Source organism: Kryptolebias marmoratus, linkage group LG16 (assembly GCF_001649575.2).
Source record: "Kryptolebias marmoratus isolate JLee-2015 linkage group LG16, ASM164957v2, whole genome shotgun sequence".
In the NCBI taxonomy this organism is placed as follows: domain Eukaryota; kingdom Metazoa; phylum Chordata; class Actinopteri; order Cyprinodontiformes; family Rivulidae; genus Kryptolebias; species Kryptolebias marmoratus.
Window position 1 is genome coordinate 22,456,188 of NC_051445.1, and position 15,937 is coordinate 22,472,124.

At 40.2% G+C, this 15,937-nt stretch overlaps 1 protein-coding gene across 1 annotated transcript in view; it reads right to left on the reverse strand.

The window, feature by feature from the left end:
- Positions 1-2,548: 2,548 nt before the first annotated feature.
- The window catches only part of LOC108234170 (plectin), a 98,749-nt gene continuing 85,360 nt past the window's right edge, over positions 2,549-15,937 (reverse strand). Inside the window, exons 43-73 of the mRNA XM_037980331.1 lie at positions 15,808-15,915; positions 15,498-15,716; positions 14,971-15,174; positions 14,646-14,877; positions 14,307-14,533; positions 14,095-14,217; positions 13,916-14,017; positions 13,484-13,585; positions 13,173-13,337; positions 12,829-12,984; positions 12,541-12,738; positions 12,073-12,201; positions 11,786-11,956; positions 11,512-11,667; positions 11,222-11,428; positions 10,971-11,090; positions 10,703-10,872; positions 10,152-10,311; positions 9,716-9,910; positions 9,341-9,466; positions 8,899-9,042; positions 8,554-8,742; positions 7,770-7,884; positions 7,464-7,630; positions 7,193-7,355; positions 6,941-7,095; positions 6,790-6,864; positions 6,483-6,600; positions 4,621-4,766; positions 4,369-4,489; positions 2,549-4,285 (exon numbers count right to left, since the gene is read on the reverse strand). Coding sequence (XP_037836259.1) covers positions 4,260-4,285; positions 4,369-4,489; positions 4,621-4,766; positions 6,483-6,600; positions 6,790-6,864; positions 6,941-7,095; positions 7,193-7,355; positions 7,464-7,630; positions 7,770-7,884; positions 8,554-8,742; positions 8,899-9,042; positions 9,341-9,466; positions 9,716-9,910; positions 10,152-10,311; positions 10,703-10,872; positions 10,971-11,090; positions 11,222-11,428; positions 11,512-11,667; positions 11,786-11,956; positions 12,073-12,201; positions 12,541-12,738; positions 12,829-12,984; positions 13,173-13,337; positions 13,484-13,585; positions 13,916-14,017; positions 14,095-14,217; positions 14,307-14,533; positions 14,646-14,877; positions 14,971-15,174; positions 15,498-15,716; positions 15,808-15,915 — 4,689 coding nt within the window. The 3' untranslated portion in view covers positions 2,549-4,259. The remainder of the gene's footprint in view (positions 4,286-4,368; positions 4,490-4,620; positions 4,767-6,482; positions 6,601-6,789; positions 6,865-6,940; positions 7,096-7,192; positions 7,356-7,463; positions 7,631-7,769; positions 7,885-8,553; positions 8,743-8,898; positions 9,043-9,340; positions 9,467-9,715; positions 9,911-10,151; positions 10,312-10,702; positions 10,873-10,970; positions 11,091-11,221; positions 11,429-11,511; positions 11,668-11,785; positions 11,957-12,072; positions 12,202-12,540; positions 12,739-12,828; positions 12,985-13,172; positions 13,338-13,483; positions 13,586-13,915; positions 14,018-14,094; positions 14,218-14,306; positions 14,534-14,645; positions 14,878-14,970; positions 15,175-15,497; positions 15,717-15,807; positions 15,916-15,937) is intronic.

Genomic DNA, 15,937 nt, shown 5'->3' on the forward strand with positions numbered 1-15,937 from the left:
AGTGGACAGCTTTCAGTGGTCGCTGAGTGGGAGTGCAGTCGGGGTCAGGCTCGCTTTTGTTCAGCTCAAATTCCAGCTCAGATGAGCGACCTGTGGGGAGTCGTACTTTTCACTGGACAGCCTCTCCACTGCACCTCTGCACCGGCTGGTACTTCATGGTCCACAACAACTGATGGCATTGATGGCATTTTACAACTGACAGTGTTCATTGTACCCAGAACTTTGTGATGTGTTTTTATATATAATGATTAAAGTCTAGAAATATAATTTTACACACCATGACAATGTGTACCTTATTTTAGGTAAATGTTTTTAAACTAGTTGTGTAGAAAATGCCACATACATCAGTGTTTTTCTGCTTGGTACTTTGCTAAACTGAATATTATTCTGTCCAGTCAAGTTGTCTTTATTACATTAACATTCAACTATGTCAAGCACCCAACTGAATGAAATTGTGTCTTTCATGCCTAAAAGGAGTTCAAAATCATAAACAAAAGCAGTGCTAAAAAAAAAACAAAACGAGGTGGAGTGTTCCTCTGGTTTGTGCTTCTGATTGAGTGGCCTCCTGTGTGCCTCCCAACTGAGACGTTTCAGTCAAGTCCTTCCAGGACGAGACCCCAGGCCAGACCTGAAGCCTGCTGGAGGGATCGCATATTATTGTCTGGCTAGGGAATGTTCTGGGATCCTCCAGGAGGAGCTGGAGAGAGGGATGTGTTGCTTTCTCTCCTGGACCTGTTGTGTCTGCAACACGACCACAGATAGGTGGAAGAAATGGATGGAAAGGTGGATGGATGATATATGAATAAGTAAATCAATTTAAATTGATTAAATGTTAACATAAATTACATTAAAAAGTAGTAAAGTAGGTATAAATTGTTGCACATTCTGGTCATTCTTGATTTAATTAAGCAAAAATTTCTACTAGACTATGAGAGTTTGAACATCTCATGGGACGGATGACATTACCGAGGGCCTTCTTGTCATCATCTTGTAATTTTTACATGTTTTCATATTGCAAACTGAAAACACCAATGTCCAAAGAGGGCTTTAAGGCTGTGTTGGGAGGGAAAACTGCTCAGTATGAGTCTCTGCTGCAACACTGAGTCCAGGTGATTATTTGTAGAGATGCAATGCTCTGTCGTCTTTCCTACAGCTGCTGGGCTCTATTTAAATAAAGATGTGTGTGTTTTCAGCACTTCTTGTTCTGGACACATCTTAAAGTCTCACTTGACACACATCAACAGGAGGGCAGCCCGAGCTGAGAATCCACAGATGAAATGTCTTCCATTGGGAATCCAACATTGAAAAAGGCAGGAAATATGATACAGTGAACACCTGACCTTCAGCCTCATTCTGTCGTTACAGTTACTGCTGACCCACTTTTCCTTTAGTAGCTGAAGATTTTTTGTGTGTTTGTTTTGCTCTTTGGAGAAGGTTCCATCAAGCCACAAAGTCAAGTCAAAATCAAGTCAAGTCAAATGTATTTATATAGCACTTTTCAGCAACAAGGTGGTTCAAAGTGCAGATCAGCTCAGATCAGTGGAGGCCTGCAGTTCTGGTTGTTCTTTGGAAACCTCAGTCAGAGTGACAATCAGGTTCTTGGTTTCCTCTCACTAAGGCTCTTTTCCAGTAGACCAGTAGACTTTATATATTTGAGAATTATGGAGGACACTGCTTGAACTCCTGTTCAGCTGGCGATCAAAAAATGAATAAAAATAAGTAGTTTTCTGAGTGTGAATATTTATTTTCAATGAAGGCACATATTTTTTAATATTTATTGACATTCAGGGTCATAAACAAACAAATCTGATCTTCTTCTATGGCCTTGGCCTCTGAGTTTCAGCTCACTGACGGTCTCAATGATTTTTTCAATTTGAGTCACAACAAAAGTTGATGTATATTTTAAGTCAGTAGTTTTTTCTATAGCAACTAAACTTCTCTTCTTGTTGTTAGTAGATGTTTTGCTACTCTTCTGAGAAATTTTCCAAACTCAATGAAAAAAAAAAAATAAGCGTAGTTTCAAGCTTTTATATCGCAATGAGTTGCTCCTTTTTTGCGAGCTGAACACACACGCAAATCACTCTCCCTCCTGAGGGTCATTTTAGGGACTGTGCTGGTCTGCTCCAAATGAGAGATGTTTTGGTCACAGGCATGAATGTGTGAACTGGTGTGGAACTGACTGGGGATTAGGTTTGAAGCTTCATTGTGTATGCTGGAAAGTTGAAACCTGAGACCTTCTTCCCTACTGTTGGTTTTTTACGTGTGACAAAGATGGCTTGTTTTACACATCTCTCAAAGAGAAAGAGACCAAAACATCTCTTACGTGGGCCAAACTGACAAATACACCCTAACAACCACTCAGGAGGGAAGGGAGACAAACAGAACAGCTCACTATCTTTAAAACCTTGAAACCTCACACTTGTAAAACTGAATTGAGAAAGCTCTTTGGATGAGTAGTGAAACATCTTAAAGAAAAAGCCAGCTCTTTATTTAGTTTGTCACTGACCAAGATGCCTGTTCCCGCTATAATAAAAACACCACAATATGATAAAACTTATCACAAAAACGTGATTTTATTACAAAAACATGGGGGTATACAAGTTGTTCTTCTACAGTTTTTTGCTAAGTTTGACATCAGAATGTGAGCAGGAAACATTTACAGTACTAAAAGATTAGGCTGCATAGCAACAGGAGTCAAATCTGGCTTTTAAATTCATATAAAACAGTGTCTTCTCATCGTTTCCCAAATGTGAGCTGAGGAAAATGCACTCCATCATGTAAAAATGTTTTAACATTAAAAAATTCCTTTGATAAATGCATAGACCAAATACAATTATTACTTTTCTCTAACTTCAGGTAGACAAATACTGCTGTTATACAGACTTTAGTATTAACTGATCTATAATGAAATGACAGAGTACAAAACAGATGCAGGACAACACAGGACAGCTTGTGCAGTGGATAAAAGGGGAGCAGCACAAAAAATAAAAATAAAAACTAGATTACTACTTCTGCTCAGATAATGCACATTTGTCTTTTCCCAGAACCAAAAATCATCTTGAGGAAAACTAGTTTCATTTCCTGAACACATTTTACACTTGAATAATGGCCTAACATAGAAATAATGTTAAAGTTTCTGAACTGAAAAACATTAAAACTATCAACTCTGTGTAAAAAAGAATGATAAAACAAATTCAGTACATAAAAATGTTCATCATCTTTACTTCATTCTCATCAAACTTTTTAAAATGGAAAAACAAGCTAATTTTACAGTTTGTTTTAAACTTCACTGTATTTATATCAGCTGTCATATTTCCTTCTAAACAAAACAACATATATATACAGTAGTCAGACACAGAAAAGTGCAAATTTATGAAAAGACAAAAACAATATCTAAGACGTTCAGCACATCTACATGTTCACAGTAATGTTCCACAGAAATGCATCCATCCAAAGACGAAAGCAGTCCTGAGAAAATAATCTCTACAAATCAACAATATCCTGTCGTATTTTAGTGCATTGTTCAGTACATAATCTCCACTGTTTAAAACATCCTTTGAGTAAATAATAAAAATGCCCAACTATGGAAACAGCATGGTTGTCAAAAAAGACAAAACAACAGAAACAATGTGGGCCTGCCAACAATACTACAGTCTTTCTATGGAATCAAAAGGATTTCCCAGTCTTAGGACCAGCAGACTGTAGCTGTCACATGATTATGATTTTGGTATGTGTGGGTTCTTTATTTGGACACTCAGGACGGTCAGACAGCATAACACCTTCACATGCTATCTATGTGAGTTCTAGCTGTATGTCACTTTTGTATGAGTTTGGGTCCACTGCTGTCTGCCTCTGCTTATTTTCACAGCCAGAAAAGCAAGGAAAGCTGATATAAAGCAGCTCTGCTAAAGGCTCTGGCTACCATGCATTCAGCATTCATGCAGAACGTTCTACTTTATACATAATCAGGTAAATAAGTGATATGCAAGAAGAGAAAAAGGCTTTCTTTTAAGCAAAACTGAGCCCTAGTTCTCCACATAAAGATATTATCTTCATGCAGATTCTAAATCCTTCCCTATTATCTCTGGGGAGAGTTCTTGTACTTTTCCTCCAGTTTCAGTCAGACACATGTGACAGACTGCATCGTTGTCTTGGACCCTCTATTACTTTGCTTTTGGTTATCACTGTGTTTTGATGCTCCAAGGCTGTGTTTGGGCTGAGCGTTGCAGCTTACACATGTTGCTTAGATGCAGAGGTCATCATGTGGGCAACCTCTCAGCTCCGTCTAAAAACAGGAGCAGAGTTAACACATCGTCTAAGAAACAGATTAATGCTGCAGCATGCAGGATAATGCAGATTTTTCCTGACCTGAGGGTGAGGGGGAGTTGTCCTCCCCTGTTGGGACAAATTGAAGATCGGACCCCAGAGCTGCTATGGAGCTCCTGGGGCGGATGCACCGGTCACCTGAGAAGCTCCTGCGAAGTAATGCCTAAATCCGGAAACACGATACAAGTCAAAATTTTAACAGTTACTCTAAAAGCAAGATATCATTTCTAAATCAGTCAATTGTCGGAGCAAATGGAAACACTTCTGCAGTAATCAGTGCAGCTCATTGCTTGCCTTGCGTGTCATGGGGCTGGTGGGTGCAGAGGCGCTGCTGTACAAACTGAGGCTCGAGTTGGACCTGCTGACAGCCAAACCCTTAGTGGTGCTTTCTGCTGGTGACAAGTACTTCTCCTTAATCTTCAGGTTGGTCCGGCCTTTCACTGTTGATGACACAGCAAGATAATTTGAGAAAATACTGTGAAACTTGTCATTTATCATGAATTTTCATTGGTTTTAAGTGGTGGCTGGTGATAAAACAAAATACACTATCTTGATCAGTGCGTGTGTCAGGATTTGGGCTTTCTTTGAGTTTCCTTTTGTATTTAGGTTTATTGTTTTTTTCATGTTTCTGTAGTTCTGTTTTCTTTCTGGTTAATCCTGTGGTCAGTTTAATAAGTTCTTGTGTGTTGGGTTTACTTTTCTCTTGTGTTTCTATAGCTTTATTTTGGTTATGTGTGATCTGTGTCTTGTCCTTCCTCTGTTGTGGAGTCTGCCCCCTGTATTCTTCGTGTTCCTGCCATTATTCATCTACCCTCAGCCAATTACTAGTTTGCTGGCCACGCCCATCTACACTTGTCCCAAGCTTGGCCCGGTCCCAATACACGCACTACACCCCTCTATGAGGCGTGTACTCAGTCGTAGTGCACAGAAGGGTTTGTGTGCACAGGTCATAAGCATGCAGACATTGGAGAATTGGGACAGTACAGCTTACGTCATTGTCTTGCGCCTCTGAGTCATAACTGCAACATCCAACAGGGCAGGATCGGTCCCTGTTTTGGTATTTTCAGAAGGTGCTAGTACAATTTTAAAAGTACAGTTTAGGTATTTCTGCTTTCCAAAGTCATTGCAGGAGATATTTGGCAGTTCAAATGTGTTTTGTTATGACTTGTTGAATACGAAGCAAAGTTTGATAGTATTCACACATGTACAGCAGAGTGAAAAGTAAATATTTCAGTACTTTACATTTAAAAACTGCTTTTTTCATGACAGACGCAGCTTGCTCTGTCACCACTGTCATAATTCTGCCTTTTAATTCAAGACCCTTTCATTGTCAATAAAGATAATTAAAAAAAAATTCAAAACGTCACATGCAGTGATGAATTGTGGGCAGTGATGAATTGTGGGCAGTGATGAATTGTGGGTAAATATTTCACCGAAGTCCGCCTGGATGCGAGCTTAGCCAGAGGGCTGATGTAGTACACAAAGGGGGCGGGGCTAAAGAACACTCCGGAGAATTGGGACACACTACGCACTCAAACCTTTCAGCATGAACGCACATTTGAAGGACATGAGGGTGGAACGAGGGTGGAAGTGCGAGTATTGGGACCGGGCCTTAGTAATTATTGACCTGTGTCCACTTCCCTAAATTACCATCTGCCTTTAAAACCTGTTCATGTTTTCCACTTATTAACTGGTTCATTTTTTTTTTTCTTTTTCGCTGTTATGCACTATCTGGTTGCCCTTGTGTCTCCTGCCTTGTATTCGCTGCAATCTGCTCCATGTAAGCTTTTGGGTTTTTGGTTTTGATGCCACGTAAGTCCTTTTGTTTTCTGTTTTCTTTTAAAATATTTTCTTTCTTAAATTACTTCCAAAATATGTCTGCAAACTGTGTTAATTTCACTCCATCCTGACAGGGTGGGTGCAAAGAGCAGGTGAATTATTTGCATTGATTCAATTTCATTTTTTCTTTGAGTTAACCCCTAGAATGAGCTGATCAACAACCAGTCACTCTGTATTCATAAAAAGTAAGAAGGAAAAAGTTTGAAGTGCAACACAGGCTAGCAGAAGGAATTGCAGGACAAAAAAAAGTCTGTCCACAGTATGGTTAAGATGTGTGCATTGCTCGGGGAAAATACATACAAACAAAAGTTACAGACCTCTGCAGGGGTCATTCTTTACCAGGAACTCATCAAGAGCAGTCCAGCCTCCTCCAACCCTGACCATCAATGTGCTCCGCAGGATTCGAACCATCCGCAGCTGCTGAGAATCTCCAAACTGCAGCAAACAAACAATGAAGATGGTATGGTATGTGACACTTCATGTTCTGAAGCATTCACTGTTGTTAAACCTTCAAACTCCCTTATCTTGTACAGATCATGTTTTATGTTTATACCACAGTGAAAGTTAAAGCTGTAATATTCTACATGAAGATTAGAGTATTTCAGTGCTTAAAACAAAACTTACCCTGTATCTGTTGGCACTTATTTGCTCCACTTGGAATCTCTTGGGGCATTTACAAAGTGACACCTGTCGGCTCACCTATGAAAGAAGAAACAATTAAAGGCAATAAATACAACACTTTAACCTCAAGTGACAGTGCACACTCTGCCCCTACCTCTTCATTTATCTGATCTGCATCCAGTGTTTTCCTGTACGGGTCCCTGCTAGGATGGAGCGCACTAACAAATTCATAATAATCAATGAAGCCGTCGTTGTTCATGTCGAAAATGTTTGCAACTGCGTTCATCTCCAGAGAATTGGTTGGAAATTCTATAATCGAGAAGTTGGATAAAAGGAAGTCTATAACGTCACATATTTTGAAATAGAACACTTATTAAAATTCACGACCAGGAACAGAGAGTCTTACTAGAAGCAAGAACATAATCAATGAACTCTTTCTGGCTGATGCGTCCATCTTGGTCTCGATCGATGGTCCGGAACACGTCTAAGATCCGAGACTTCATGTGACTGATCCACTGCATGTAACGCTTTCGCCAAACGTTGAAGTCAAAATTGGCAAATTCCTCCATCTAAAAAAAAATAAATAAATAAAAGTCCCATAACTAATCCCAAAAATATATCTGCTGGTCTTTGAGCATTTGGACATTTATAAAGCTATTTTGAAAAGGCGCAGAAACCTCTCTGAGCATTTGCTGGTGTTGCTCCAAGCGATTTTGTCTCGCCACAGCCAGGTGCCAAAGCTTCTGCCACTGACTGACCAGCTGAGTGAGCGGTGGAGTCTGAGGGTCAAGGTGCTCCAGGGGAATGGGTACCACAGGCGGCAGCTTCATCGTGCTCCTCCTCTCTGTGTGGGAAATCAGTCAAAGTATTAACTTTATCAAATGATATGCGCTTTACACATCTTCAAGTGGTCTTCAAGCTGTCAGTGCCTTTAATGTTAGCACATTTATTCAAATTTATTGCAAGCTGTACTTTTTTCTTACTTGTGAGTGGCCGCTTGCTGGGAGAAACTTGGTGCTTGGGAGAGCTCTTGAGTTTGCAGGATTTTGTGGCATGTTCAACTTCAGGAAACTTTTTGTTCATTTCCTCCATAAACACCTGCAAAGAGCAGTAAATAAATGATTAAAAAACATCACTAATGTATTGCAAAGCCACAACAGATTACTTTCTTCTCCTTCAAAAGTCTACACCACCTTTTTTGATCTAAACAGACAAAGTAAAACTGGAAATAATTGCGATGTTGTGCCTACAAGGCCCTGTTTTGCATTTTGCATAGTGGAAATAAAAAATAAGTAACTAAATAAATATCAATTGACATTTTTGTTTGGATCAGTAAAATGAAAATATTATAGGTTTATTGCAGCTGCAGAGAAGACTTAAATGGTAAACTGTGTATATAAGTCATCACTTCATCAAAAGATATGTAAAAAAGTTTTGTGGAAGTCATCAGACATTCATACTTTTACTGAAGTAAAAGAATAAAGTTACTAAAGTTACTTGTCTTACAAGAATTTTAAAAACATCTTTTTTATTTTTTTCACTAAAGTAAAAGATCCAAGCATCCCTGCAGCCACAGGTTAACCCAACTTGAAGGATGCTAGTTAGCATGATAAAAACTGATGATTGTATTATTTTATTGTTACATCCACTTATGACCTACAACAAAAAGTAGTTTAATATAGAAGAACATGAAGCGTGTGAGAAACATGCAGCTCAGTGAGTTTGTGTCTTGCGTAGCTCTGAACGCAGATGAGAGACAAACTGTACCATGTGGTGCTCAGTAAATTCTTGGTTTTGCTCTGTGGTCTCAGGCAGCGACTCTTGATCTCTCAAGTTGAGCGCTTCCTCTGCTGATGAGATCCAGTCCAGTAGTCTCTGAACTTCTTCTTTTTCTGCGTCCAGCGCTGCCAAGTTGGCCTGGATCTTCTGGCTCTGCTGCTGGGCCCAGGTCTGAACCTGGCTCGGGAAGCACATTTTACACTTTCAGAACCTGTTTCACTTGCTACATTCACTGATGGTAATAATTAACTCGGTATTAGCATAGTTCATCTTGGAATCATTCTGGGAGAAATGAACATTTCTGTGTTATTATTTTGGCATGAAGGCACTCACCTCTTCATAACGGGTTTTAGTGACGCCGAGCCAAGATTTGAGAGTAATTATGGCGTCTGGGTGACACAAGCTTAGAATCTTCTCACCCAAACTCTGGATGTTTTCTAGTTCCCCTGTTTGAGTCTGCAAGGCAGCCAGTGATTCCTACAGAAGCATAGAAAAACAGTTTGATCCCATTTTTTTATCCAGTGTCATGAGCTTTTATGTTGCAGTGGCTCAAACAAACAGCTACTTGTACATTTTTATATCAGTAAAACAGTCTTTCCCATAAGAGTAACAAATCTTGATGTCACAGTAATCCTCCTCACACCTGAGTTTAACCATCATAGGGTTTATTTGTCCTTGAGCCAATCACAGACTCCTTATCAATACTTATATGACAGCCCCAGAAGGAGATAAGATGGGAAAAGGGATTTTCCCACGCAGTTTCTGGTAAATTGACCTTGTGTTGTTTGTGGAAGGCCCGCAAACCCTCTTCTTCTTCAGGTATGACCCCGTATTTTAGGATTCTCTCTGCTATAGTGAGCCTCTCCATGAAAGAGTGAACGAGACCATCAAACCTCTCAGCCTGAGAAGAACACAGACAATGACACAAATAAAAAAGTTAAAGTTGGCAGTTGCAGGGTACTGTTATAAATGTGCTATTGACAGACTATATATTAAAAAAATATTATTGAGATAGGCAAAGTCAAGTTTCAGCAGAACAAATCCTAAAGTTATAGAATAAGATTCATGAAACTGTAACGTTTAAAAACTAGCATCATTTTGACTTCATACCTATACATGATAACGGCTGTTGTGTGTTTGTAAGCAGTACCTGCTGAAGTGCAGCCTCCAGCCTGTCCTGCTTGCTGACTGACAGTTTGCAAACAGCTTCCCAGCGTCCCCCCAGTTCATGCATCTGCTCCTGCAGCCAGTGGGCATCTGCTGTACTGCTCCTGGTCAGATCCCTCACAGAGCGCTTCAGGGTCCGTATGCATCCGGCTCGTTTCCCCAGCTCCTTCTGGAAAGCCTGGAAAAAGTAAAATTGTGCCAAAAAGCTGCAATTTCCTGAATTTTCTTAAAAATAGGATCCATAATGAATAAAACATACTAACACTAGTTCTGTGAGGAGACAAGAGTATAACTTAAGTTGCCTATCTGTAGTACATACGCTGTGCACTGTTTGCGTATCCTGCAAAAATGTTTCTAAATTGTGGCAAATTTTCAGCACAGTTGGCATCTGAATTTGTTCATTTGTGTGAAAGTTGTACCTTGTGTTTGTCGATGAGATTGTTGACTGTGTCTTTGTCGCCACCAACAGGAACGTCTTCAGCGAGTTGGGGCTCTGCTCTGAACAGCCAGTCATTCAGTGCTTGCAAAGCATCAGTGAATCTTCCTGAGAACAGCAGTGCTTCCTCCAGCTTATGCTGTCTGAAAAATAAAACATAAATCCACTTAGAGTGTACATCTTTGAAACATGACGAGCAAGTAGAAATTTGTCCTGTGGCATGTTCCAACGCTATAATCCCAAATGGCTCCCCAAGGTGCCATTACAGTTTAAAGCAGACGTTTTAAACACATGGAATCCTAAACTGTGCTTAAATGGGCAAATTTCAGATGTCTGAGTGTGTGTGAATGCAGCACCCCTAAAAAAAATCTGGCCTTCTGTTTTACATAAAATTACCACTTTTATGATAATAAACTTGTAAAACAATAGCTTTTTCTTCTTAATTGGTCATTTACATGTGCCATCCCTTTCTCCATCTGCACCTCAGCTGGGCCCCCCTGTAAAAAAAAAAAACTTGCCCCTGCCCCTGTATACCTCTCAATGGACTTCCCGCTGATGGTGTCCCATGTGTCTTTGAGTTCAGCCAGCAAGTTTTCCAGGTGCTGCCTGTCATGGCTGCTCTGAGCTCTCTCATGGAGGCTGCGGCCGCTCTTCATCGTGGCTTCGTACATGGGTCTCTTTAATCTCAGCAGTTTCTGAAACTCCTAAACCAAGAGGAAAGAGGGAATAATAAACATATCTTGCAGAACTAAAAAATATCCAGTGCGTCTACAATTTAAATTGACTTTGTTGATTCTTGCACCTTCTGTTCAATCAGCTGTTGCTTTATTTCCTCGTGAGACACGGCAATCTCTTTATGCGTATCTAATGTCTGTTCAATCTCTGTCATCCAGTCCACAAGGAGGCGCCAAGATTCATTAAACTGAAATATGAGAAACAAAGAGAGATGGCATACTAATCTTCCTCTCAGCAGCACTCGGCACAATTTAGGTGCAAGTGTAGTTTAACAACGATAAAGGTTATTATTTTACATTGGTACAAGTACTTCTATACCTGTTTAACATTCTTTTTAACCTCCTCCAGCATCCGGCCTCTCTCCGAACCTCGCTGCTGAAGCTTTTTGTATCGATCCTGGACAGTCATGATTAGGTTATGAATGACATCAGAGTCATCCTTCCTGCTCAGCTCCGTCAGCCTACGACCTGTATTCTCCACTGTGGTCTTCTTCTCACTGTAACCATTAACCTCATTCGCCAGAGTCTGTGAGGAGAATGACAATTTTTATGAAAAAAAAAACACAAAAAAGAAGCAGGACTACAGTAGATGTTAAAAAAAAAAATTACTCTGTGTTCTTGTAGCTGTGTGGAAATTGTGTCCAGAACAAAGCTTGGAGGAGGAAGAAGCCTAATAGACTCTTCACATTCACTCATCTTTATGAGAATATCCTGGACGATACTGTGAAACTCCTTGGCCAGACTCAGCCCCTCTATCAACTTGGCCTGCAAGTAAAACATCTCTTTGAGTTGTAATAATATATAACCTATAGTCATAATGAAATGCATGCACTGAAAATAAATTTGATGTACATAACATTTAGCCTGCAGTAAGTTAACTTACTTTGCGGTCCTGAACTTTGCTGTAAACCGATGTCCATTTTTGTTCAAGAATAGATAAGTTGTGCTCTGTGCATGACCCTCGCACGAGGTCGCTGCGCTCCATCATCCTGTGAATAGCATTGTTCACACGTGTGTAGGCATGAAGCTTTGACTCCATTTCATTGCACAACTCCTGTTGTGGGTTAGAAGAGTCAAGAGTTGGCAAATAATCATTTTCGCTTGACAAAAAAATGCTAATTTTAATCACTTCATTTTATGTTTTGTATTTCAAAGATAAATAAACATTACTAAGTGAGCGCTGAGTCGTTCACTTGCGGAATCAGGCATGCCCCACATGGTTTTCGAAGAGGATAGTTTGAGGTCTGTGTTTTCCAGCCACTGTATAAGATCCTGAATCTCCATGGTGACATCCTGCACCTTTAATAAAACAAAATATGCTTTAAATAAGGACATAAAATTGATCAAAAATAGGAAAAGACCAAGACTTCCTTCATATGAAGGCTGCGGAAAGGTTATTCATGTAACATCAACGCCATAAAACTATTTGTTTAGAAGATTTCTAAAACCAAAAAGGTTGTAATAAAGAAAGTTACCACCAGAGGGCATCCTCAAACAGTAGTTTGAAACTACAGAAAACTACAGGAAAAAACTGCTTCTGTTTACACATAAACAAATAAACAAATAGGAAGCTCTAAGTACACTAACATCTAACATTTGCTATAATTCTAATGAACATCAAATAGATGTTTGTTTCACCTGACTTAATCTGTTCTCTAATTCCAGCTGCCGTCGCTCAGTCTCACAGCGAACAAACTCCCAACTTTCATTCAGCTCTTCCAGCTGAGACTGTAGACCGTGTGTGCCGTCTCCAGAACCGGCCTCCAGCAGCTTCCTGCCTGCCTGGTTCAGAGACTCGACTGTGCGAACGTGAGACATGACATCATTCCGTAACACCTTTGAGAAGAGAGAAGCATCAGAGGTCAGAGATTTAGGACTGAATCATTGTCAGTCTAATTCAAAAGTTTGCACTTGATTACCACCAACCTTATGTTTAGCTAGCTCTATTTCACAGGTCTGCAGGTCAATGCTGATTGGCTGGTTGCCATGCAGCTGTTCTGCAGTGCGGGAAAGCCATGTGCGCAGCTCATCTAGTGTATTTTGGAACTGACCAAGTCCCAGCAGAGCACACTCTAACAGGTGCTGAAAACACAAATGGATATTATGTTGTCCAGTATTTAAGTTTTATTGCTAGTTATAACTCTAATCACAAAGCTAAACTAGCTAATGTTGTAAAATTTTAGCTGTTAATAACAATGTAGCAGTGTGAAAGTTGTTATTAAAAGATGAAAGTTGAATAGCCCGTCATTGTAATTGCTTCCATTTCTCACCTGTCTGTTCACAGTCTCTGTCTCAAGGTTGTCCCAGCACTGTCTGAAGTCACACAGTGGTGAGACTGAGCCTGGACGCTCCGAGCCTGGAGACAGCCGGCACACAAAGTGATGGTTCAGACTTTCTATCTCAATCTTCTTCTGGTAGAGTTCCCGCTTGAATTCCTGAGACAAAAAAGGTCCAGATTACATGTTGGAATAACATTAGTTTAAATACTGAACTGCAATCAAATGTTACTTTTATCTGGCAAAGTTGGAGTTTTCAGCAAGCCTCACGAAGGCCATAAATATAAGTTAAGGTACGAGCTTACCTTGAGATCACATAGCTGCTCTTTGACTGATTCCAGGTCAGTTCCTACCATGAACTCTTCTGTAGATCTTAACTCAGCTGATTTCAACCATTCAAACAGGCCCTGTTATTAAGGAAAAGCCAGAGATTGCATTAAGCAATCTAATTTCATGTTTATATTACTGTTCCACATGGTTTATACTGTTTAGCTTACAGTATTCCCATTTATAAGAAGATCACAAAATCTAGGATTCTATATATGAGTATATATACTCATCCATACAGTAGCAAAACTAGCAGTGAATGAGGACCTTGCCAGTGCAACACAATAAACGACTGCTGGATGCCCTAACACAGCTTGAGTAAGGCAAGCTGTATTTGATGTAGCTGTTGTATTATTTGAATGTCTGTTGTTATATAAGGTTTGCGTTCGTAAATGTGTTCCAACACTGACCTGCATGGTGTCTTGATAGTGCAGTGCCATCTGCAAGGAATCCTCCAGCTTCTTGTGACATTCATTCCACAGTTTGCTTAAGTTGTTCCATGTGCAATAAAGCTTTGGTACAGCAAATGGTTTTAGTTAACAGAGCATCGAGATTATAAAAAGGTTCTATTAAGATAAGGGTTTCTTACTTCATCCATGCTTTTCGTGACATCTGGTTTGTCTGTATCCCCACATGCTAACATCAGGTCCATTCCAAGAACCCCAAGGATGTCAAGGTCACCCTGCAAAGTGTCTATATCTTCCCTGAGAGACTAAAAGAGGGATTCAATTTAGTATGCACTGTATTTTAATTAAAAATAAGTTTGAAATGGAAAGTTTTTTTAAGAGGATCCAGACAAACCTGCATGGTTTCCAGACTTTGGCGGATTGTTTCAGAGTCTGTCTGACAAGCATTGAGATCCATCAGTGCCTGCTGGGCATCATTGAGAGCAGTTGTCATTTCGCTGACATCGCTCCAAAACTTCAAGGCGAGATCCAAGACCTTCAGTAACCAGCTTTCCCTCTCCTGGGCCTGCTTATATGTCTCATCCCACAGTAGGGACAGGCTGGATACTTGACCCTGAATCGCTGAGAATGCAGATATAGCAGGGGTATTATTTTGACTGCTCTTTGCAGAGTAAATGGCATTGTTATGTGAAGGTCTGTGGGTACTGGGGCACTGTCTGAGAAGACTGGTCACCTGTGCCTATGGATCCATCTCCTGCTGCTTTAGTGTTTGCCAGGAGTTCGTCTGCTTGCACTTTAACAGTATTAAGGCCCAGCTCCAGCTTGGACAGCTCAGCGAGGATTTGCTTATTATCTTGAAGTTGCTCCTGAATCCGTGGGGTGAGACCTTGAAGAGAGGTCGGTGTCTGTATGCGACTGCGTAGGCGGTCAACATTCTCTTTGATAAGAGTCATCCTCTCATTCAACTGCAGGACCAAAAGACCAACAGACATGAAGCTCTTTCTTGTGTGAATATGCAACGTAATGTATGTACTTCATTAAACATCTCCCATTCTTACTTGTGTGAATCGTGGCAAGGACTCCTCGAGAAGACTGGCAGTCCCTCTGACACAATCTCTGATGGTTTTGTGCTTCTCCTCCGCCTCTGCTGCCTTTTGACAGAACTGTTTGCCCTGATCCGAGTTTAGTTCTGACAAGCAATTTGCTATAACACATAAGCGTGCAATCAGAGGTCGGTGTTCTGCTATAGACTCTCTGAGACCCTGGACAAAGTAAAAGAAAAAGGACTAGTAACAATTCAGCTGGCCCATTTATAGAAATAATCTAATTTCGGTGTATAGGAACAGAATGGTTAGAAAAAATATCATAATTTTCATATGCATTTCTGACAAAACAGAACTGCTATTATAGTACACTGGTGAAAAAGATACCCTGTCATCGAGTAGATTGCATTACTGAACAAAACAGACTGGTTCATTTAGCTCAAGGAAAGTGGTGGCAGGCTGTGAGGTACTTCTTTGTTGAGCAAAACAAAAAAGAAGAAAAAAAAGCTTGCCTCTATTTGAAAGGGGCAGGTTTCTTTTACCTGTAAGAGGTCCTGTTGTTCCCGAAATGCTTCATAGCTAATTGTGTTCAGGGACAGCTGACCAATGAGTGACTGAGTTTCTTCTAGCCAAGGTGAAACTTCAACAAGACCCTCGGAGAACTGGCCAAGAAGTGACTGGGCATGCTCGAGCTGCAGGACTACATGTGCATTGGTGGCTGAGGTCGTGTTACACTGTTCCTGTAAAGCCTCTAATGGCATCTGGATAGAAATGTGACCACATAAATTAATATTAGATATTTTCACTATCAAAAGAAAAATAAAAAGTCATAAAATAAAGTTAGAAGTTTACCTGAAGATCTCCAGCTTCTCCTTCATCACTATAAGTCATTAGAATTTCAGCAATCTTCACCATTTTCTCGATGTTGAACTTGTGTTGAAGAATCTCCACTGCTAAAATCTAGTCACAAGAAAGAGTATCA